The 24,127-nt window shown below is 44.0% G+C and overlaps 1 protein-coding gene across 12 annotated transcripts in view; it reads left to right on the top strand.

Moving 5' to 3' along the window:
* The window catches only part of RBFOX1 (RNA binding fox-1 homolog 1), a 2,068,635-nt gene that overhangs the window by 645,927 nt on the left and 1,398,581 nt on the right, over window positions 1-24,127 (top strand). For all 12 annotated transcript variants that reach the window (XM_043455516.1, XM_043455518.1, XM_043455526.1 and 9 more), the window contains one exon: window positions 2,215-2,277. In XM_043455516.1, coding sequence (XP_043311451.1) covers window positions 2,215-2,277 — 63 coding nt within the window. The remainder of the gene's footprint in view (window positions 1-2,214; window positions 2,278-24,127) is intronic.

Below are 24,127 nucleotides of genomic sequence, written 5' to 3'. Positions count from 1 at the left end.
TCAGGAAAGAGTTTTTAAAGGTAAGGTGAGGCAAAGAAGTCTCAGGGTATGTGATCAGCTTGTGCACAATTCACTAATTGGTTGATGGTGAGGTATCAGGGCTGTGTCACTGGGGTTAACATTATCAATTCTCAGGCTCCAGCTGGTCTAGGGGTGCACACTCATAATCATATGAGTTTGTCCATTTGGTGGGGGTCCATTTGGTGGGGGTCTTAATATCTGTAAAACAACTTAGGAATGGGCATTAGAGATAATTATCTAGGTACTTCAGCGGGGAAGGAAATGGCAACCCACTCCAGTGTTCTTGCCTAGAGAATCCTGTGGACAGAGGAGCCTGGTGGGCTGCCGTCCATAGGGTCGAACAGAGTCGGACATGACTGAAGCGACTTAGCATGCATGCATGCATTAGAGAAGGAAATGGCAACCCACTCCAGTATTGTTGCCTGGAGAATCTCAGGGACGGAGGAGCCTGGTGGGCTGCCATCTATGGGGACGCACAGAGTCTGACATGACTAAAGCGACTTAGCAGCAGCAGGTACTTCAGGGAGGAACTAAAGATTCTGTGACTGCTATATGATTAATTTACTATTTAATTTGCTTATGTCTCCTGGCCCAATTCTACCTTGGTCTCACTATGTTTATATCTTTTCAATCATCAATTCTTTTTTTTTTTTTCCAATCATCAATTCTTAAGCCAAGTTTTTCTGACTCAGGGGCGACTTGGAAGACCAGAGCTTTTCTACAAATGAAAGGCAGGCAGTGAACATGAGGGGTGTCTATCCTTGGAGATCCCACTGAGTCCTTTTCGGTTACAGATGGATAAGCACTGTTCCCACCATCCTCACCCTTCACAGCTGTCTGTACCATCAGAATTCTCCAGACACTGGTCTCTCTCTTTCCAGTATTTCTGATTTATCAACCTCAGTGGGCTCACCAAATGTGAAGTTAAAAAAAATGTTTCATCATATTTCCAAAGGGGAAACATATATTTTAAATATATGTTTGTAAATAGTGTGTATCATTGAGCTCTGAAATGTGTGAATTGCATTGAGTCTGGGTATAAGTTATAGAACTACTTTGCAGGAGTAGTTGAAAGAGCATTGGGTCAGGATTCTAGGACACCGCAAACCAGTCCCACCTCTACTTAAGTTTCTTCCAGAGAGGGGGCAGTTCAGGGCCAGCTCTCTTTTGTATCCGTGCGTGCATGCTAAGTCACTTCAGTTATATCCGACTCTTTGTAGCCTGCCAGGCTCCTCTGTCCATGGGATTCTCCAGGCAAGAATACTGGAGTGGGTTGCTATGACCTACTCCAGGGCAATCTTCCTGACCCAGGGATTGAACCTGTGTCTCTTGTGTCTCCTGCTTTGGCAGGCGGGTTCTTTACCAGTAGTCCCACCTGGGAAGCCCCTCTCTTTGATATAAGGCTCCATATACGTCTTTTAGATCTATTAGTAAATCTTGATTTTTCTGGCTGAAGATGACCTTTTCCCCAACTCACTGAATTATATGATATTATAATGCCATTTTCAGTTCAGGTGATATTTGGCTTATTTAATATTAATGAAAATGAATCTTGCTTCTTCTGATTGGATGATGATAGCCATGTTTATAAAATGTATTATTTATGGGACACCTTATATCAGTTTTCTTCATTATAAAATGAAGTCACTTGGAACCTTTGCTGTCACAGAATTGAGCATTACAGAATCTTTGAGTTCTAAGATTGAAAAGAAATTTAGTGGTGGTTTCATCCTGCCTACTCCAGTGCAGGAAATTCCACAATAAGATCACTAAAAGATCAGCCTCCCATCTTCTCTTGAAGACATTCTGTGACAAAGAGCTCGCTGTGGAGGTTAGGAGCATAGCAGAATGGCTCTAAATTTGTTACCCAGTTTCCCAAGTTCAAATCCAGGCTCCACTACCAGTATGCATACTTTGTACAACTGAGCTGTCTGAGCCTTGGTTTCCTCTTCTGAAATAGAGAAACTGGGAACACCTTCCCAATTGGAGTGTGAAAGCATTCAATGAAAGTAATATTTGAAGCTTTGATCTTTATCCTTTTCATCTTCATCACCATTATCATTGTTAAATTCACAGTAAAATCAAAAACCTATTTTATTGGTTAAACAGGTATTACTATGACCAAGACAGATGCAGACACAATTCAGGAATATGTTCCTTGGTACTAAAGTCTTCCCTTCTCTTTTTCCCTAGGAAACTGCTCGGAGAACTCATGCAAGTGGAACTTACAGCTTCCCTGATCAGACTCAGCATTCAGTAAGTGCAACTGCTTTTGAGCAGTCATTACATAATTCCATCCATTGCTGTGATTGTGTTTGCGATGAAAAGCTCTCTTCTTCAGGCCTGGGGTTCCTACAGACACTTTGCTGCCTGCTTGTGTCTTTCTTTCTTGTACCACTGCATTGGGTTCAGAGGTGAGAAGAGGCTTTTCTGGGCAGAAACTTGGGAAAGAATAGAAGGAATGTCAGAGGAGAGTGTGATGCGTTAAACCTACCATTACTGCCTGGGGGTTAAATTAAATGTGCTTTTGTTTTCTCTTTGTTCCCTAAGTTTTTCTCAATCTTCCTGTCCCAGTCACTGGAACCCTGCAAAGTCAAAAAAAAAAAAATGGCAGGAAGGAGACAAGTTAGTGAGATCATATATTTCGTGAGGCATTTCAGAGCTGTTCTCTTTGCTCTTTCTGAGTCAGAATGCATTCCTCCTGTATAAAAATGACTGCGAAAAAGAAGTTCTGTACTTTAAGATGCTGGGGTATGTTTTGGAAATTTCATTTGTTTTTAGCAAGTAAGCACTTTCTGCCATCCGCCTTTCTCGTTGCGCACAAGGACTTTATTTTTGGTGAAGTTAGCAGTATTTTGTCCAATGCCTCCAACTCTTTTTTTTTTTCTGATACACTAGCATTCGGGGTGGTGGTGGGGGCGATACTGTATTCTCCATAAAGTCTGCCGTCACCCTCTTCTGCCTTGAGTTCTGTCGGCGAGCCACTTGTTTTTGGAAGAAATCTGTGATAATTTAGCCATACATATCAAAATTTAAAAAGGCTTGCTTAAAGAAATATTTATTTTTTTCCAAGATGTAGCTTCCTTCCTAGGTCTCGGAATTTCTTAGTATTTTCTACTTCTGAGAGTGCTGGAGACTAATTTGATACATCAAATATCATAAAGGGGCAGGTAGAAATTGGTGGCTGTGGGACTCCAGGCCTGGAAGAGGCTGATCAAAGAGAATTCTTTCGCCCTCAGTGGTGTTGCAAGACTGTGGCATTTGCATATGCGAAGGGAGCCGGGAAGGAGGAGGAGACAGAAAGAAATAAAAAAGATGATGTATTCGCTGCTCGCTCGCCACATCAGAATGACTAAGTGTAACCCTGATCAGCTAAAGCTTGTATCACACAAGAGATTAGACCCACAGCTTTTGTTCCCAATAAGAAAGGAAATTTCATGTTTAATTCCCTACATGCCACATCTATCCTTTAATGCCTTTGAAGTTCGGGCTACAGCGTCCCTTGAAAACTGGGGAGATTTTGTTAGCGAAACAAGGAGAAGGCTGTTTGGCATGCAGTCTGTCCAGATTTATTTGGTGCCAAGTTAAATATGCGTGTTGCTCTAGCTGTTCCTGTTTTGAGCAGTGTCCTTCTCCTGGGCCTCTTGGTGGTGCTGGAGCAGGCCGGGAGGAGTGGGGGATGGAGGGTGTTGAGGGTGGGTTTTCCAGTGATGCACGCCCCTTCCACCTTTCTCTGTACCTTCTCCACACGATACAAATTACTGCTTCCCAGAAAGAAACCCGTGTTCCTTTCCAAGACTGGGGCTGAAGACTCTGACCTAGGGGAGTCTCTGGTCCCTGAGATAATTAGCACAGTGTTGTAAGAAACTCATGTTAATTTGTCTACGGATATGGTATTTTCATATCTACAATTGCAGTCAGAAGAGGAAAAAAAAATTATTAATTTGCTGCTCCAAACCAGTGTGCAGATATCTGATAATTTTTTTTTTAAATTAAAAAGGAAGAAATGGAAAACTTCTCATCGGGGATGTTTAGAGCTGTGGCCCAACCTCCGTGCCTAATAGATTCTGATGCCTTCCTGTGATCATAGCTTCTCTGGCTCAGTGAATACCTCCGCCAGCTCCCAGGGCCCATAAGTACGTAGGTGGAATTCTGGGAGGTTGCTTGGTTACCAGGAAGGGAGATGATCTGGCATGTCCACTGGGCCACGTGCCTGGTCCTTGGGTCCCCTTCACCAGTCCTGTGTGTGGTATTCCTTGCAGGGGTCAGGAAACCACTCCAGCCTCTCATGGGATTTTACAGGTAGCAGTGACTGCAGTTGGAATTTTCTCAGATCTGACTCTGCGCCTGATCTCAGATGTGCATCTGACTGATGCAGTGGCTAATATCTTACCTTAGGCTGAGACAGGGTTGGATGTCGTTGGCTTCAGAAAATCAGTGTCCATTTCCTGCTTCCGAAGTTTGGTTATCGTTCGTTTATTTTTTCCCAGAATTTCCCATCTGTATTAAGGCCCTTAGGACACAGACTGGCCAATGTATGTGATGCAGGGGGTTAGCTCACATGACCCTGTGTCTATGTAGGCATCTGGTTCCCACATCCCTTTATGAGCGGCATCTAGAAGGAAAGCTGCATAAAGCTGGTTGTAGCACCGTCAGTGGTTGAACTTCAGCCTCCGAGTAATTTCTTACAACTTTTTATTTAAAAAGATACATCTTATTCTTATAAGATATATTCTTATATCTTTTTATTTAAAAGAATTTTAACATTTTATTTTATATTGGAGTATAGCCGATTAACGACAGTGTGACAGTTTCAGGAGAACAGGGAAGGGACTCAGCTATACATATGCATGTATCCATTCTCCCCCAAACCCCGCTCCCATCCAGGCTGCCACGTAACTTTGAGTTTAAATTTAAATTCTGGTAGACGTCTTCCTTTGACCTCTGTCTTCTGTCAGATTGCACTTTAATGGCATGCTGTATCAGAATTAAAACTCATTCATTCATTCATTGAGCAAAAATTAATGTCATGTTTGTCTTTTTCTTCAGTCCAGTGCCATCCAATAGAACTTCCTGTGATGATAGGGATAGTCTTTATCTGTGCCGCGCAGCTTGGTAACCCCCAGCCAAATCTGGCCATTGAGCGCTTCACGTGTGGCCATCGGCACTAGTCACTGGGGAACTGAGTCTGCAATTTTATTTGTTTTTAATCAAATGAATTTTAAGCAGCATGCTGTGGCTAGTAACAGCCTATGATGTTAGATGGGGCGTCTGTAGACCACAGGTCCTCTGAATACAGGGGTGAGGTCTGAGTTGTCCATTCTTACACTCAGGCTGATAATCAGCTGGTATAACTCAGTGTGGATATGGATTGGTAAACTCCTGCTGTCCCAAACTCTTAAGCATCTTTCACCCCTGCAATTCCATATGCCTTATCCCCCCACATGGACCCTTGATCTAGAACTAAATGGTTAATGATTTTCCTGCCTGGTCCCCGGTGTCCTGATATGTGTCCATTCTAACTGGTTGCTGTCTGATTCATGCTGGTCGTTAAATAAAATATGTGTCTGCTAGCTCACTTCAATCGTGTCTAGCTCTTTGCAACCCTATAGATTGTAGCCTGCCAGGCTCCTCTGTCCATGGGGCTTCTCCAGTCAAGAATGCTGGAGTGATGTCAATGTATGGCAAAAACCACTACAATATTGTAAAGTAATTAGCCTTCAATTAAAATAAATTAATTAACTAAGAAAAAAAGAATACTGGAGTGGGTTGCTATGCCCTCCCCCAGGGGATCCTCCTGACCCATGTGTCAAACCCACACCTCTTACATCTCCTGCATTGGCAGGCAGGTTCTTTACCACCAGGGCCACCTGGGAAGTCCAAATAATATATAAGCTCTGATTATATTCACAGTGGTGACTGTAGTAACGGACGTAACAATCAATACTTGTAAGGTATATTGATGGGTGAACACATGGAGTGATGGGGGGATGAATAGACACCATGAGTGCGTCTCATCTTCTGCTGGAGTGTTTTATAAGTGAGGACAACAGAACTGCCCTTAGACCAGAGAACAGTCTGGGTCACCCTGATGCTGTTTTTTGTCCTCACCTTTCACCCAGTGTTCTTCTTCCAAGCTTCTACCTCTGCTTTGTCAGCTGCAGGGCCCAGAACAACTGGCTTCAGATCCGACACTGGGCTCTAGTGCCATATGCAGCACAGACTGCTGTATCTCTCCACTTACTTCTGGCCGTCATTTCTGACTCCAAATTCCCTAGGCGAAAATCAGACCAGATCCCACTCACTCACCTAGGGATACCATTCTCCTCGCAGGGACCCCACTCCCAAGCTTTAGCCATCTCTGACTTTGTCTTCCTCCTCATCCATCACCAAGAGAGAAACGAGTTTTTGATCTGGGCCTTCTAAAAGCCTCACTTCCATACGCTCTTGTCGGCATACACTGCACAAAGTCCTTCTTTACATGGCTGTGAAGTCTTCCTAACTGGTCTTTATGCCAGAAGCCACCTTTCCCTGGGATTCTCTTCTATTTATGGAAGGAATAACATTCCTGAAGCATGAATATCATCTTGTTCAAAAAGCTAGTTCCTACCAAACACCCGGCCTTCTCTCTGAGGATCCCTAGATACCGTCTGTTCCAATTGGGCCAGATGATCTCTTGAGTTCTGAATGTGTTTATTTCTCAACGTCATGCATTTGCAATCCTTGGTCTCTTACCTGTGCTCTTAGTATAGAAACTTCTGTTACAACCTCTGTGAAGACCCTCCTGATGAAGCAAGTTTTCCCGGTGTACTTGAGTTCCTTGATTCCCTTCTGTAGGAGAAAGAAAATATGCAGTCTCTTTTCAGTGTAGAAGCGTGACCCCCATGATCCCATTTTTAGAATTAGGAGCTCAGTGGAGCAGACGAGAGGAGAACACTGCAAGGGTGAACGGGAGGAGAAGGAGAAATGATGGTCACCCGGGGAAGTGGAATTCTTTTGAGTTAAAGACCTCAGCAGCCTGACTGGGGGTGGGAGAGGGCAGGCATCATTGGGAATTCAAGAGGAAAGGAAGAGCAAGAACAGGGACAACATAATAGCATCAATTTCATCCATGTCCAGACCTCGGGTGGGTGTCACGCCGGTTCATTTGGAGTCCCATGGTCTAGAGGGCACAGAAGAGGATGCTCACTGACCTTCTCACTTTCATTGTCACTTGGCCAACCACCTGCTACCACCAGACACCCTTGTTCACACACCCCACATGTGTGTCTCTCATCTCTCTTGAGCTGCTGCCTAGCAGAACCCTGAGGCATTCTTCCTTCTCTCCCTGTCTCCCCTCTGCAGGATCGGGAGTAGGAATTCAGGGGATGTTTTTGGTTTAATGAGTATATGGAAATGAGAGGTGAGAAAGGAGAGTGTAGGGAGGGAACTAGAAGGAGACAAGCATCTCCTTCTGTTCCCTTTTTGTTAGAGCAGGGGAAGATAAAGAATGAAAGTTATAAGGAAGATTCGTGTGAGGGTAGAATTTCAGGACCATGAATAGAGAAGAGAAGCCTCAAGTGGTACCTGGCTTGTGATTCTTCATCATTTCTACCATGGCAGTCATCATGACCCCTGTTATCCTGTTGATCACTTGTGTATTATCTGTCTCCTCCATTGGGCTGGAGGATATAGAAGGTATGGTTTGTGTCTGTCTTACTCACTGCTATATCCTATATCCCTAACACCTCTCAAATAAGAGGCACACAACTATTTTGAAAGAATTATTGAGCTGCCTAGATTGAGGGTGTGAAAGATGATCACGCTATTTGTACTTTGAATCATTCTTCTGTCATTCCTAATCCCTTACAATCCACCTCTACGCCATGTCTCATTCAAGATCAGTCTCTGAAACATCAGGAGAGCTTGGCTCATGTCCCGGCATTGTTAAGCGACTGTGTGAGTCTTCTTTTCCCCCTTGTTGGCTGTGCTGGGTCTTCACTGCTGCATGGGCTTTCTGCAGCTGCAGTGACTGGGAGCTGCTCTCCGGTTCCTCGCTGAGGTGGCTTCTCTGGCTGCGCAGCACGGGCTGCAGATCACAGGCTCAGCAGTCGTGGTGCATGGGCCTAGGTGCTCCGCGGCATGCGGGATCTTCCTGGACGAGGGAGTGAACCCATGTCTCCTGGATTGGTAGGCGGGGTCTCTACCACCGAGCCGCCAGGGAAGTCCCAACCACGTGATTCTTAACAGTACATTTGACCAAATTTAAGTTTCCTCATTAAAAGTTGTAATAATAACAAGGAATTGAATTCCAGTAGTCTGGACCTCGGCTTCCTTGATGCCTCAGACAGTGAAGAATCTGCCTGCAATATGGGAGATCAGGGTTCCATCCCTGGGTCAGGAAGATCCCCTGGAGAAGGGAATGGATACCCACTCCAGTATCGTTGCCTGGAGAACTCCATAGACAGAGGAGCCTGTCTGGCAACAGTCCACGGGATCACAAAGAGTCAGGCATGACTGAGCGACTTTCACTCACTCGTTCAGTCTGTAACTAAGGCCCCTTCCAAGTTGGAATTCAGTGAGCAAACACGGAAGACAGAAACTGGGCCATGGAAGAGAAGGCTGAGGGAGGGTATCATTATCTCAGCAAGGCCAAGATTGTTGAGTTATGACCAGCAGTGGTTCTTCACGCCTCCACCTGTGGGCAGAAATGAGCCCCTTGTCTCCTGGACAAGAAAGAAAATGTACCAGACATGTTGGGGACTAACGCAGTGCTGATATTATGCCTTCTGTTTTCTGTATTAATGAGTTGATAGGGCTTCCCTGGTGGCTCAGATAGTAAAGAATCTGCCTGCAATGCATTAGAACTGGATTCAATCCCTGGGTTGGGAAGATCCCTTGGAGGAGGGCATGGCAGTCCACTCCAGTATTCTTGCCTGGAGAATCCCATGGACAGAGGAGCCTGGCGGGCTATAGTCCATAGGGTCACAAAGAGTCAGACACGACTGAGTGACTAACACACATACACAATAAGTTGATACTGATAAAGTTTGATCCACACGCATAGATTGCTTTAGAGAATTAGAGGAAATAAAAGCAGATTTTGCCTGCAAACTCTCATACTGGCTTGAACATGTTAGAGGCAAAATTGTGGTATTCATCCTGATTATTCATCAGTTCCCAACTGAATGACCAAGGAAAACAATGACTCGGGATTTCTGCTAAATCCCTTCACTTAAACTAAAGATTAGATCTACTTGCTGTTTCTATTTAACTTGTGAAGTAATTAGCCTCCAACTAATAAAAAAAAAAATTAAAAAAAAAAAACCAAAACATTGTAATGTGAGTTTGTTCATATATATATATATATAAAAGACATTGGTGAACCTGTGGCAATGGCTGGAAATTGCAAAGGACAAACAAAAATTTCAGTAAAATGGCTGGTTAGTGAGTTACGCAACAAAGAATTTGGTTTCTCGGAATGGAGGAAGCTACAGATTTTTTCAACTTTTGGCAGGCTCCAAAACAGAAGGATAAACTTTCTCCAAGTGCTGGTAGCCAGAACAGTTTTTTAAACATGTGGCTGGTATCTTTGGAACCCAAGTAATTAATTCCCACAAACGAAGATTCTTGACTCATTGAAAAATTCTGTTTATGTTAAAGAATGTCTGATGGATGTTAGCTTAAAGAAAGTTAAACAGGGATTTCTTCTTTGTGTAGTGGGAATATGGAAACCCCAGCTCTGTGCCTGGCATACAGTCAGCACTAAATAAGTGATAACAGTGAAGTCATCTCCTCTCCCTGACTGACACGTGTGTGTGCCTGAGTATGTGCATGTTGGCAAGTTGGCTAATTCACTGGACCTCAGTCCCCATTTTTAAGGAGGATGAGTCATCTTGGAAAAACTGTATGGTTGTACACTGCAGCTCAGGTCTTAGAAGAATGACATAAAGTTAATACTCACTCTGTAATGTCTTCATTCATTCACTCATGAACAGATAACTATAGAAAATTATTGTGTTGGATTCTTGCTGGGTACTAGGGATATTATAGCAAACAGACAGACATGGGGTCCTGAATTTATGATAAAAGTTAAGTAAGTAAGACATTCCAAGTTCTATTAACTATCCTAAACCATTCAGTCACAGAGAGGCATATATGTTGGGCTCAGAACACAGGGATATGATTAGATTCATCTCAGATGTGGGCAAGGTCAACAGTTATCTCCATTACAGGTAAATTCTTCTCTTCCATCTTCCCAAGCCTTTTTTTTCTTTTTGAGCTGGCTGGTCTTCGTTCTGGCCCTCTCACCCTTCACCTGTAGTGTTCTTGCAGGGCGCTGCCCCCCAGCCCCCTAGAAGTGACCATTTTCACGGAACATGGCTGGGCTCTCCCCACCAAGTCTCTAAGCCTCCCTCTGCAGAGTCATTGCCCATTTCCAGCTGCTAATGCATTAATAACAGAAACGTCCCTGGCCGTGACCTACCTGAGTCATTACACACTAATCATCAGAGGCAATTTCAAGCAGATTGACTAGTGATCGGTGTCCTCCCCGGCGTCCAGGCGGGAGGACACACCGCTGCCTTCACGGCCCCAGAGCAGATGGCCGAGAGCGTGATCGCTCACCACAGCCGGCGCGGTTCTGACTCCGGGAAGGGGACTCGCCATGTCTTGCATGCAAAGCCAGGCTCTCTCACCCAGGGGCTCTGCTCCAAGGGCCTACCTTCTGTTTCCAAACAGATTTCCAGGCTCTCCCTGACCTTCTTTGTGCCCATTTGAAACTCAGTGCTCAAATAACTCTCTGAAGGTGGTGAGGAAACAGGATTGACCTGCACCTCAGTCTTTCTAATAGGCGTGGCTGCCACAAACCAGTCCAATTCCTCTCCCATGATCCAGTGTCATCCCTCGTCCAGATTCGTGGTCCAGCGTGGGCTTGTGAATCAGCGTTCTGATCTCTTCCCTCAAGCTTTAGCTTGAGTGTTTGTTTTCCTGTAGCTCAGCCACTGCCCACGATCATTGTTTTCAGGGTGACACAATATATCCACAGAATGATCTCTTGCTTCCTTATTATGAAATATCTAGGAGGTTCCCATTCTTTTCACGAACACTATTGTTGCCAGAGTTAATGACTCAGGATCTATAGAGTTTTCTTCCTGGGATAACTTCCAGGGGATGTACTCCCGAGGGGAATATGCGCAGTCAAAGGATAAGAGCATCTTTTTCACTTTGGGTGCCTAAGGTCTCTTTTATATATATATACACACACACATATATATATATATATATGTATATACATATATATACACACACAAATGGACACTTAATTTATAACCAGCCCATTGTATTTTAAGTTTTCTACTCTTAACTGCCTATGTTTTATTACCCCATAAAGAAGTCTCAGGGAATTCCCTGGTGGCCTAGTGGCTAAGACTCCAAACTCCCAGTGCAGGAAGCCCGGGATCAATCCCTGGTCAGGGGACTAGATCCCGCCTACCAGAACTAAGAGTTTGTATGTTGCAACTAAAGATCCTGCATGTGACAATGAAGATCAAAGATTCTGTGTGTCACAACTAAGACTCTATGCAGCCAAATAAATGAATTTTTTTTTTTTAAAAAGTACTGTCCCCTAAAAATAAAGAGAATTCAGATTCTATTTAAGAGGAGCTAGGCAATGGAGTGGTAAATGTGAGTCAGATCAAATCTTTACCTTCAAGGTGCTCACAGAGAAGGAAAAGCCAGATTAGGGAATAGCCCACTGCTCCCCGAACAACAAAGCCCTAAGGAAGATGGAGCTTCAGGACCCCTGGATTCTGGCACAAGACACCATTCTGAGACTAGTGTCATTCAAGAGCCTTCCCCTTTGATCTGAGTTGAATGTCGTGCTATTTCTTGACAAGGGTTTACAGACTGAGTGCATTGGGAGTCTCATGCTTCTCCAGTCCCATGTTTGCTGTTTAGTCGCTCAGTCGTGTCTGACTCTTTACAGCCCTGTGGACTGAAGCACGCCAGGCTCCCCGGTCCTTCACTGTCTCCCAAAGTTTGCTCAAATTCTTGTCCTTTGAATTGGTGATGCCATCCAACCATCTCATCCTCTGTCACCCCTTTCTCCTGCCCTCAATCTTTCCCAGCATCAGAATCTTTCCCAATGAGTCAACTCTTCACATCAGGTGGCCAGAGTATTAGAGTTTCAGCTTCAGCATCAGTCCTTCCAATGAATATTCAGGGTTGATTTCCTTTAGGATTGACTGGTTTGGTCTCCTTGCCATCCATGGGACTCTCAAGAGTCTCCTCCAACACCAGTCCCATGTGTCCTTGTTACATCTATAAATTCAGTTATGAGAACTCAGTTGTATGCATTGTGTTCTCAATCTAAGTTTATGAGCCATCCACCACAGTACACTCTGAAAAAGTCTGTTGGTAGAAATTCATAAAAATTGCACACTTCTAGCTAAAGACGCAGTGAGCCTTTTGGCTGTGTGTGCTCAGTAGACACAGTGGGTTACATCTAGTCATCTAGGTTCATTTAGATTCAAGTAAAGGAAGCAGCAGTCCTGGAGGGAAGCACACAGACTTTAAGACAAATAAATGAGGATTCAAATCTTGGCTCTCTATTTATCAGTCCTGCAAGTTTGGGAAAGTTACGTAACTTTTGTCAGCCCCAATGTCCTCTTTGATAATGAGGACAGCAGTCACAGGCCAAAGGTTTCTTGTGAAGATTAAATACAGATTCCTTTTGGGTAGGAGAGGGCATCTGCTTGGGGAAAGCCACTGGGATGGAGAATAGGATGCTGAGAGCAGAACCTAGGCCGCAGTCAGCTCAGCAGAAGAGAGGAGCAAAGACACCGCTCTGTTGGGACTTGCCTGGTGGTCCAGTGGTTGAGACTCTGTGCTACCAAAGGAGGGGGTACAGGTTTGATCCCTGGGCAGGGAACTATGATCCCGCATGCTGCGTGGCATGACCAAAAATCTAAATAAATAAAGCAATAGGAAGAAAAAAAAGTAAATTAAAACAAAAGCATTTCTCTGTTTCAATTGAGGGAGACCTTGCTGTGGTTCTGACAGGCAAGAAGATGGAAGGAGAACTAAGGCAGGGGACAGAACCAAAAAGTGGGTGGGGATGGGACCACATTTGAGGGGAGGACCCTCACGTGGCCCAGACTAAAGGTCAGTTTGAAGTCATTTGTTGTGACAGAATCATTCACTCTGTCTGCCTATTCGCTGACTCCTGAGAGTGAAACTAACCTCTCACTTCAAAACACTTACATTTACAAATGTTTTTGAGGGACTTCCCTGGTAGCCCAGTGGTTAAGACTCCAGACTCCCAATGCAGGGGTCACAGGTTCAATCCCTGGTCAGGGAACTAAGATCCTGCCTACTGCACTGTGCAGCCAAAATTAAAAAAAAAAAAAAAAAGTTTCTGAGAGTGAGCTTTTTATAGACGTTTCCTGAAGTGATGCGCTCCTGTCTAGGTCCAGGCCGAGGAGAACAGATGCTGTCCTCAGTCATTCTGAAGGTGACAACTGAAGTGCAGGACACCTGGTCCCACGCCAGGCCTTGGGCTAAGCTTTGTACATGAAGCGTTGTACCTTCTTTCATCCACAGGAGGACCTGTGAGATGGGTCCTGCTAATTCCTGCAGTTTCACAGATGGGGAAACTGACCCTTGAATGGGTTACATGGGCTGCTCACACTCAGATGGCTGGAAAGTGGTGGGGCTGGGCTGGACTCTGGCTGTCTCAACTCTGGAGTCCACACTCTTGACCACTGTATACTAAGTTCTATCTGCATGTAGGACCCTGGGTCCAAAGTGCCAACAGGGCTGAACATTTTAGTCAGAAATCGTTGCAAGGAATTTTGACTGCAACAGGGGTTGGAGGCTTGTGGTGCCTGAATATCTCAGTAATATCTTACTCTTGTTGTTCCGTTGCTAAGTCGTGTCTGACTCTTTGCGACCTCATGGACTGCAGCACCCCAAGCTTGCCTGTCCTTCACCATCTCCTGGAGCGTCTAGGTTGTTTTAATTCTCTATAGTGTAGGTGACATTGATGACTGATACGATTAAAGATAAAATTTTGTGGAGCTTTCCTTTCTCTTCCTCTCCATGCAAAGAAAGAATGTGGGAGACATGATGTATGCTACACCGTGAACACGGAAACTGAAGCATGGTCTGTGGTTACCAGGGACTTTGCATTGAATGGAGACTCTTGATAGTTGAGTCCACCTAGAGCCACAACCCTAAGTGCTTCTGTTGCTCAACATGCTTGTACTAAGTCCCCTACATACAAACCCTCAAGTTGAGAAATTTCGAAGATATGAACATGTGTCTGGTTCTAGCAAGGAACCAAAACCTGTGCCATCAGCGCCAGGTGTGAGCGGAATTGCAGCTCGCGCTCCGTCTCCTACTGCTGATGATCCTGCAGCTCTCCCATCTCCCACCTTCTCTCCCGGCTCCAGTCAGTACCTCTTCTTGCCCGTTCACTTGCTGCCAGCCCCTGTATCCCAGCTGTTGCACTGTACTACTGTACTTTTCAATGTACTGTCCTGTAAGATCGAAAATGTTTTATTTCTTATGTTTCTTGATGTGCTATTTGTGTGAAAAGTATTATAAACCTACTACAGTACAGTACTATATAGCTGATTGTGTTAGTTGAGTAACCAGGCTCACTTAGTGGACTTACAAGTAAATTTGACTCATGAACATGCTCTTGGAATGGAACTTGTTCATATGGAGGGGATTTACTGTAGACTCAAAGTGGCTTGATTCTCCCATCAATGTTTTCACTGGGTTGCAATTGAAATTCAATGCTGAGAATAACAACAATTAAAAAAAAAAAAAAACAAAGGTGAAGGACTGACTGGCAGGGAAGTAAATTGTCCCTTTGAGATTTTATATGTAGTACTTGTTGTTTTTGTTCAGTCTCTCAGTTACCTTGACTCTTTTCCACTCCATGGGCTGCAGCAGGCCAGGCTTCCCTGTCCTTCACTATCTCCTGGAGTTTGCTCAGACTCATGTGCATTGAGTCAGTGATGCCATCCAGTCATCTCATCCTCTGTCACCTCCTGCCCTCAATCTTTCCCAGCATCAGAGTCTTTTCCAATGAATTGGCTTTTATACAATCATATTCTTGCCTGGGAAATCCCATGGACAGAGGACCCGGCCAGGCTAATAGTCCATGGGGTCGCAAGAGTCATACATGACTGATTGACTAAACCACCACCACATATGTATAATATATATGTGGATAAAGAGTCAGCCTGCAATGTTGGAGACATGGATAGACAGGTAGACATGGGTTCAGTCCCTCTGATAGGAAGATCCCCTGGAGAAAGAAATGGCAACCCAATCCAGTATTCTTGCCTGGATAATCCTATGGACAGAGGAACCTGGCGGGCTACCGTCCATGGGCTCACAAAAGAGTCAGACATGACTCAGCAGGCATGTACATATATATAGTTTAACACTATGAATATTCATAGGTGTGTTCACAGTTATTTTAATACAGAATTATGAGACTGGGGAAGTGAAGAAGGATTATGTCGATCTCAGTCTAAATTAAAAAAGACCTTGTTATTCCGAGTACAGGGTCCTGCTTCCGCATGGTGGCAGCTGTCTCAGGTCGGGTTACAAGCTCCTTTCTTAAGACTGACTCTGCAAACATGACTTTGAACAGCCAGGGAGTGCCACCTCTGCACAGAGCTCCTGAGAAGGCTTGTATATCTTTGCATCCTTCTTCAGCAGTCCTCACGGCGCTGAGCTCAGAGCTGCAGATGCTACGGTACGTGTCAAGCCTCCTATCCCCCCTGTGAGAGCTTTGATCAGGGATGTGGTCAAAGGTGAGGCATCAGAACTGGTTCCCCACCATCCCTGTGATCCTCGTCCTTGTCTCTTCCCAACAGGAATTGCCCTCTCACTGTATCCAGCAGGCGACTAGAGCCCTGCTTTCATGCACTGGACAAATACACATTGATTCCTCTCCTATGCCAGGCATGGTCCTAGCTGCCGGGGACAGAGTGATAAACAAGACAAGCAAGTTCGCAAATCCGTGGGGATTATAGTTCTCCAGAAGAAGCACATATTAGACTACCAGTTTTACAAATCAACGTACGTTCTGTGAGATAAATACACAGCATGTTCTAAGAACCTGGACAGAGTGTGGTGGGCTTCCCAGGTGACTCAGTGGTAAGGAAGCCTCCTGCCAGTGCAGGAGATGCAGAAGACAGAGAGGTTTGATCCCTCACTGGGGATAACCCCTTGGAGTAGGGAATGGCAACCCACTCCAATATTCCTCCCTGGAAAATTCCATGGACAGAGGAACCTGGTGGGTTCCAGTCCATAGGGTCGCAAAGAGTTGGACAGGACTGAGCAACTAAGAACACACAGAGGCAGAGTATGGTAACTTAATTTGAGATCAAGGAATTGATATTCAAGTTGAAACATTCTAGGGAAAAGTCTCTGGGTAGGGCAAGACAGCTAGGACTTTTGAAGAATTAAAAGAAAATGTGGGAAGGGAGTGCTATAATGGGGGCATTTGATGGTATTAGATGAGCGGACAGGGAGAGAGATCCATCAAAGTACAGATTTCAGGTTTTATTCTAAGTGCCAGGTTCAGCCATTAAAAGATCTGGAAAGTAAGGAACATGATCATGCTTGTATTTTTAAAATTATTACTCTGGCTACTGTATTGAAGTTGTCTTGGATGGAGGCAAAGTGGAAGCAAGGATAGCAGATACAAGATAAGTTAAAATTGTCAAAGGGAGGGCTGACATTGGCTTGTTGTGGGGTTGTGGCTATGGGGTGGAAAAAAAGTGAAGGATCCTCTCTACCTGTTTGTCTACCTATTTGTCTATCTATGTAGGTATGGATACATCTATCCATCCATTCATCCACCCAGCCACACATCCACCCAACCTCCCCCCCTCCCTCCCTCCATCCACCCAACTATCATACCATCCTTCTATCCATCCATCCTTCCTTCATCTACCCACCCTTCATCCATCCATCCATCCATCATCCATCCACCCACTCATCCACCCAACCCTCTCTCAATCCATCTGTCTATCCACCTATCCACCACCCACCTGCCCGCCCACTTAACCCCCCTCCATCCATCTACCCATCCTCCCATCCACAACCCACCCCTCCACTCAACCCTCCCTGCCTCCCTCCATCCATCCATTCATCCACAATATCATCCATCCTTCCATCCATCCATCCTTCCTTCACCCACTCATCTACCCAATCCAACCCTCCCTCCATCTATCCATCCACCATACCATCCATCTTCCAGCCATTCATCCATTCTTCCTTCATCCATCTGTCCAGCCATCATCCATCCATCATCATCATTTATTCCCTGTTGCATAAAATCCACTTACTCATATTTTGTAGTGCATCAGTGAGCAGTGCCACTGTATTCTAAGTCCTACAGAAATCACAAAGCTGTTTTTGATTTGCTTGGTGATTTTCTGTATTGCTCCAGAAACAGGCAGAAAGTTCTTTCTTCCCCTATTAAAGTTTGCTTGGAGGCAGTCCTGTCGGCTCCCTCATTTCCCTTTGCCGCTGTTTACCTTGGATGACACCGTTTGCTTTTCCATAAGTTCCTCATGCATTGAAGGCTGACGTTCTTAATCATTCTGTCCCCCGTGTTACAGCGGCTGCTGCAAAGATGCCAGGCATGCCTTCAGGAGCTCAGGCCACCTCAGCAGTGTGTGTAACGCCAATGGGATGTGAGGTGGTGGGGAGGTAATTAGTTTAGCGAGCTGTAAATGGAAGAAGACTGGAGACACCACTAACATGTGGATGCCTAGGAGGAGGGGCGGCTGGCTTCCTTTCAGATTTGAGGAAGAATAATTGAATCCATAGCTATGAAAATGAAAGCAACATTAAGAGACTTTTATGGCAGCATGTGAGGCGGGAAGAGCTAAATTCAATCAGTGTGAATTTACTGAGTGCTTATTATGTACCTGTCACTGTGTGAGGCATTTTAACCAAACAAAGGGGAAGATAATACCAGGACATAAATAAGTCTTTATATGCTCCATGGGAAGTCAAGATTTCAAAACAGGAGGATGCTGCAAGCATATATTAGAAAGGTTGTGTAGCAATTATAAGCTGTATTAATAGGTAGTACTGTTAGAGCTTTGACTATACGACTCTGTGACTATGATTAATTTACTTAACCTCTCTGAATATCAAGTCTCTCCTTTATGAAATGTTCATAAGACAGCATGGAATGCCATTGCATACACAGAGGCACACACAGACTGCACACACACACACACACAGGTTGTTTAGGGCTCTTTAGGACTGCACCAGTGGTATTGTGCCAGGTAGGCAAGTGAAGAAAATGCCCTTCACTAGACTTCTTTAAAGTCTACTATTTTAGCAAATTATTTAAAATATCTACATGTTTAGAGTAGAGTAAGTCAGCATAAACCTTGACATGGACTAGAAAAGTAAATAGGTGTTGAAAAAAACATAAAGATAAGGCATCCAGTCCCATCACATCATAGCAAATAGAAGGGAAAAAAAACTGGAAGCAGTGATAGTTTTTCTTTTCTCGGGCTTCAGAATCACTGTGAATGCTGACTGCACCCATGATATTCAAAGATGCTTGCTTGGAAGGAAAGCTATGACAAACCTAGATAGCGTTTTAAAAAGCAGAGACACCACTTTGCCAACAAAGTTCTGTATAGTCAAAGCTGTGGTTTTTCCATGAATGGATGTGAGAGTTGGACCATAAAGAAGGCTGAGTGCTGAAGTATATACGGGTGCTTTTGTATTGTGGGGACTCTTGAGAGCCACTTGGACTACAAGGAGATCAAACCAGTCAATCCTAGAGGAAATCAACCCTGAATATTCATTGGAAGGACTGATGAAGCTAGAGATGAAACTGAAGCTAAAGCTCCAATAGTTTGGCCGTCTGATGGTGAAGAGTTGACTCACTGGAAAAGACTCTGATGCTGGGTAAGACTGAGGGCGGAGGAGAAGGCAGCGGCAGAGGATGACGTGGTGGAATGGCATCACCAGCTCAGTGGACATGAATTTGAGCAAACTCCGGGAAATAGTGGAAATCAGAGAAGCCTGGCGTGCTATAGTCCATGGGGTCACAAAGACTTGGACATGACTTGGCGACTGCACAACGGCAGCAAAGATTTTCCTGACGGTGCACACTTCTCTCTAATACATAAAAGGTATGGGGCTTATGCAAGTTAGTATATTAGCTGCCGTTTTCCAAAGCATGGGCCTTTCTATTAATAGTAGATCTTAGAAGTTGAAATCGTACTGAAGTCTTCCCTGTATTCCACTTCTGACATCTGTGTTATACACTGACATTCTCAGGGTCCTAGTACATCTTTCCCATGGTATGTTCTTGCATGTGAAGGTTTTTTTTTTTCTTGCATCTGGTCCACAAGATTTCTCCATTTCTAGTCTTTTTGTAAATTCAATTCCATTTCAAAAATCTCTCCTTACATCCTAACTTCTCTTTTACCTCACAGTCATTTCTATCATTTGTCTAACTTTTCACTAGCTTTTCATTCTTTTTTTCAGAATTCTCTCTGTAGGATGCTCTCGTAATTTCTACACAACTGAATACTCTTAAAGTTTTTATTTAAAAAAATATAGATATTTTCTTACATGCTGTGTTGAAAATAAGACAACAGGAGGCACTTATGCTAAGCTTCAGGTTTCTCAGAAATAAAATCTTAAAACAAGCCAGTCAGAAATTGCCTGATCAACACCGGTTATCTGCCCAATAGACTGCTATCCCCTAAAGGAAAGTAACCTTGCAATAAACAATCCCTTTTTTGCCGAATATAGCTGCCTTGTTCCAGCTCCCTTCTGCCTATAAGAATCTTTCATTTTGTACAGCTTTTCAGAACTGCTTTCCGTCTGCTTGATTGAATGCTGCCCAATTCATGAATTGGTGGATAAAGCCAATAAGATCTTTAATGTTTATTCAGATGAATTTTTAAAGTAGTTTTCATTAAGTTTAGGATTGGTGATGTATATTTAAATATACCTCATAGGCATTATAACTTGGTTTCTAAAACATATTTTATAAATAAATGCTTAGAATCACAGAACATTTTTCTTAAGAAGAACCTGCATATCACCTGACCGTTTCATTATTTACCAATTAATAGAAAAGTGATTTATGATTCTTTATCTCCTCATTTATTGGCGAAAGAAAAGAAAACCACCTTTAGTTAACCATCAGAAGAACATAACTACTTTATACCCTAAGGGCTAAAGAACAATTTAAGTGAATTAAAATTACTTTTATTTTTACAGTGATGGGGTTGGAAATGGAATGGCTAGACTCAGAAGGATTTTTCTAGAGATGGATTTTAACAGTTGAATAGATTTGCCTTGATTAAAGAAGGAAATAAGAACTTGGAGAGGAAATGCAAGTATTACTTTAGGGTTATTGAGAAAATCTGGCTCACAGGGCTGAGCAGGACAGGGAGAACTCATCAGCCACTCGAGACAAGTTGTTTTATTAAAAGTCAACTGAATGTGCCAGAGTGGTCGTTCTCTACTGAGAAGTAAGGCTCAACATCCCGTGGATTTTGGCGCTCTCGAATCTGAGTATCTGGATTGACTTGTAGGGAGATTCGTATCGAGGCTTAGTGAAATCAAACTTGAGACAGAGGGCAGGCACATAGATTTCTTCTTGCTTGCCAGGTCTGATGAAGAGAGGCTTCCTGTAGTTTTGTTGAGGAGAAGGCATCTGAGCTCAGCGGGAAAGTGCTGTGATGGATTAGCAATGTCTTCTAGGTGTACAGGAAGGGGGGAGGTGGTAGCACTGGAGCCAAGTATCACCATCCTACCTGAGACAGGGCATCTTCCCCGTGGTCAGAGACGGGGGCGCTGTTTGCTTCTGGAGACCGTATCCACTTGACTTGGTGCATAAATATTAAGATGATTTCATTTCATTACAACTGTCAAGCAGAGGGGAACGATGGCATCTTAGAGCCCTGCAAGGGGATGTTACGGTTCACTTGGGGATACCTATTAGTATTTCTAACCCAATTCCTTTTCAACACAATGGTTTAATTGTAGGAAGAGTTGTTTAGGGAATACTGTTTGATGGGGTTTAATCAATTTATGCTATTGGCTTCTGCTGCAGATTATATCGTTCAACACACAGGGCAGACTTGATTCCATTCATTTCGGGGAAAGGCGATTTAGAATGGAATACGGCGGCTCTGAAGCTGCTGTTCTCATTTCTGAATGTGGATGGGTCCCAGGTGGAAGGTCTTGGCACTGTGTGCTGCTGTGTCCTTCCTGAATCTCTCTAAGCAGATGCTTGATCAGAGAACAGAGCCAGAGAGGGGAGGAAGTTGTCGAGATGTGCTTTTGGCAAATGTGTCTAGGGAGACTGACGTTTTCCTAACCACCCCTCTTAATTATAATTAAAAAAATAGTGAATTTGAAAATTTAAGAATAGATAAAAATGAAAAATGTATCATAAAACTGTATAACCTGCCTTATGATACATTTTTTTTTTATCAAACTTTTTCTTTTGTATTGGAGTATAGCTAATTAATGGGCTTCCCTGGTGACTCAGATGGTAAAGAATCTTCCTGCAATACAGGAGACCTGAGTTCAATCCCTGGGTCAGGAAGGACCCCTGGAGAAAGGAATGGCAACCCACTCCAGTATTCTTGACTGGAAAATCCAATGGACAGAGGAGCCCGGTGGGCTATAGTCCATGGGGTCGCAAAGAGTTAGACACGACTGAGCTTCGAACAACCACCTAGCCAATTAACAATGCTGTGGTAGTTTCAAGTGAACATTGGAGGGACTCAGCCGGAAATATACATGTATCCATTCTCCCCTAAACCCCTCTCCCATCCAGGCTGCCACATGACATTGAGTAGAGTTGCAAATGTTAAACAATAGGTCCTTGTTGGTTACCTATTTTGAATATAGCAGCGTGTACATGACTTGCCCAGGAGAATGAAGTTATGATTGCTGGGGCAGGGGGGAGAGGGAGAGTAAGGGAGTCTGGGAAGGTCATGTGACATTTTGCACATCTATCATCACGTGTATAATAAGCATCGGTGGTGGGTGAGGGAAGCAGGGAGCCAGGGGAGCGGAGCTGATGGGCTGTCGACTAAGCCGCCATCTCTGAAGCCAGAATCAGTTGGTTAGCAGCTTCTGGGCCTCCCTGAGCTTGGCCTTTTCATCTGGAAGGTGGATCAGCAAATCAAAGGGCTTAGTAGCTGTTACTGATCTGTAGTCCCTCTTGCCAATGAGGACACTGGGTTAGGGAAGACAAGACCTGTAGGTGGTAAGTGTCAGAGCTGGAATCATCCTTCAGAGCTCCTAAGAGACAGTACATTGTGAAGTTCTGTAGGGAGACCTGGATTTATTATCTGAATATGGGATGGATTTTGAATCTAAAACTGGTCCTTCAGCTCCAGTCTTGGCACACACTATCTGTGAGCTCTTTGCCGATTCCAAACTTCCCCTTGGCCTGAGTCTCCTCATCTAGGAAAGCCTTAAGGTTCCCTAAAAGGCTGGTGTGAGAATCATATGATGCAGTAGATGTCACAGTGGTTTTCACAGCAGAACACACCACTCCAATGGAAGGCAGCAATCCAAGCAAGACCAGATGTGTAGTTGCATGAGAAAGGCAAGAAAGACATGGAACATCCCTTAGCCCAGGAGCACAGTTGATCTAGAACAAACATTTCCAGGCTGCTTGGATCCTAGCTAGAGTTATATCATATCTGATAAATATCAGATTCAGTAAATATCCTTTATTGAAAGTCTACTATGTGCAAATTACTCTTCCCATTTTCTTTTGTGATTAAGGGCTGCTTCTAACACAGTCCCTATCTTAAAGGAACTTAAAATTGCATTGAGAAAAGCAATTTTCAATCTGACCCATTTTTTTTTTTTTTGAAACTTAAAGATTTAAAGTAGTTTTTATTACTCAATTTCTTTTCATGAGGCTGTTCTAGAAATGCTCTATATTTATATATATTATGAATTTAGGATTTTCTCAAGAAGTATTCCCTCAGCCACATTGGTCCCCCTTATTTCCCTCCCAAAAATACCAAAAAAAGTATGCCCCTATGATGTCTAATTGTCTTCTTAGTGGTACATTTAGAGTCAAAGATGGTGATGCCAAGTCTTGTTCATGTCCTCCTTTCCCGACAGAGATAGTTTCTGAAAAGGGAATCTGGGGTGAGAGATATGAATCACTGCCTTTTTGTTTTGTGAAAAGCCAAGGTTGTACCAGGGCGGCCCAACCCGAAGCAAACCTAAAATATGAATGAATGATAGAATGAGGATAGGAAACTATGTTGGGGGCTGAGAGAGTCAAGATCATACAGAAGTTACAGGGTATGGATGGACGCAAACAAGTGATTCAGAAGTCAGTCTCTTAGCAGCGTGCGTAGCGGGTAAGCACTCAGGGAGTCTGAAATAGCTGCAGGGGATGTGGGCCTTCTAAGCGGTACCTTTTGGATCAGTAGCTAGGGTCAGGGCAGACAGCAGTGGGGGCTGGAGCCAGCGTTGTCATACTGTGCTGCAGGGGCCACTGCAGGTGCTTGTGTAGTGGCAGAGGTTATTTTCTACACTAAGTGTGTAGCTCTGTCTCCTGTGCGGCCCCGCAGAGGCAGGCGTACAGTCTAAAAGCACACATGTTGTCAGACACCCAGGACCACGTGTTGTCTCTATTTGGTCTCTGATAAATACGTGTCTTAGGAAGGACTGCATAATCACTTGGCTTCATGCATCTTTACAAGGCCATCTCTGTGAAAGGTGTTTTGAAGGAGCACTGGCAGAGACCAGCATAGCAAAAGGGTCCTGCACTAAGAGGAAGTCTTTTCCTTTCGAATATCCCCACAAAGGCATCTGTTTGTCTTCCTGATGGGCCAGCACTTCCTCTGGGAACCAATCAGTGCTTATCAGGAAGGCAGTGGGCTCTTATCTCAATCCCAATTCGTGCCAACTCACTAAATGGGTCAGGAAAGGACGATTTTAATTCTCACACTTTGTTTTTATGCTGTATGAGTTATAGGCAATGCTAGATACTTTCATCCAGGAAGTCTGTATTCTGGAGAAGGCTCTGGAGAGTCCCTTGGAGATTAAGGAGATCAAACCAGTC

The sequence above is a fragment of the Cervus canadensis genome, chromosome 32, assembly GCF_019320065.1.
Source record: "Cervus canadensis isolate Bull #8, Minnesota chromosome 32, ASM1932006v1, whole genome shotgun sequence".
Taxonomy (NCBI): Eukaryota; Metazoa; Chordata; class Mammalia; order Artiodactyla; family Cervidae; genus Cervus; species Cervus canadensis.
This window is presented reverse-complemented; position numbering and strand designations above follow the sequence as displayed.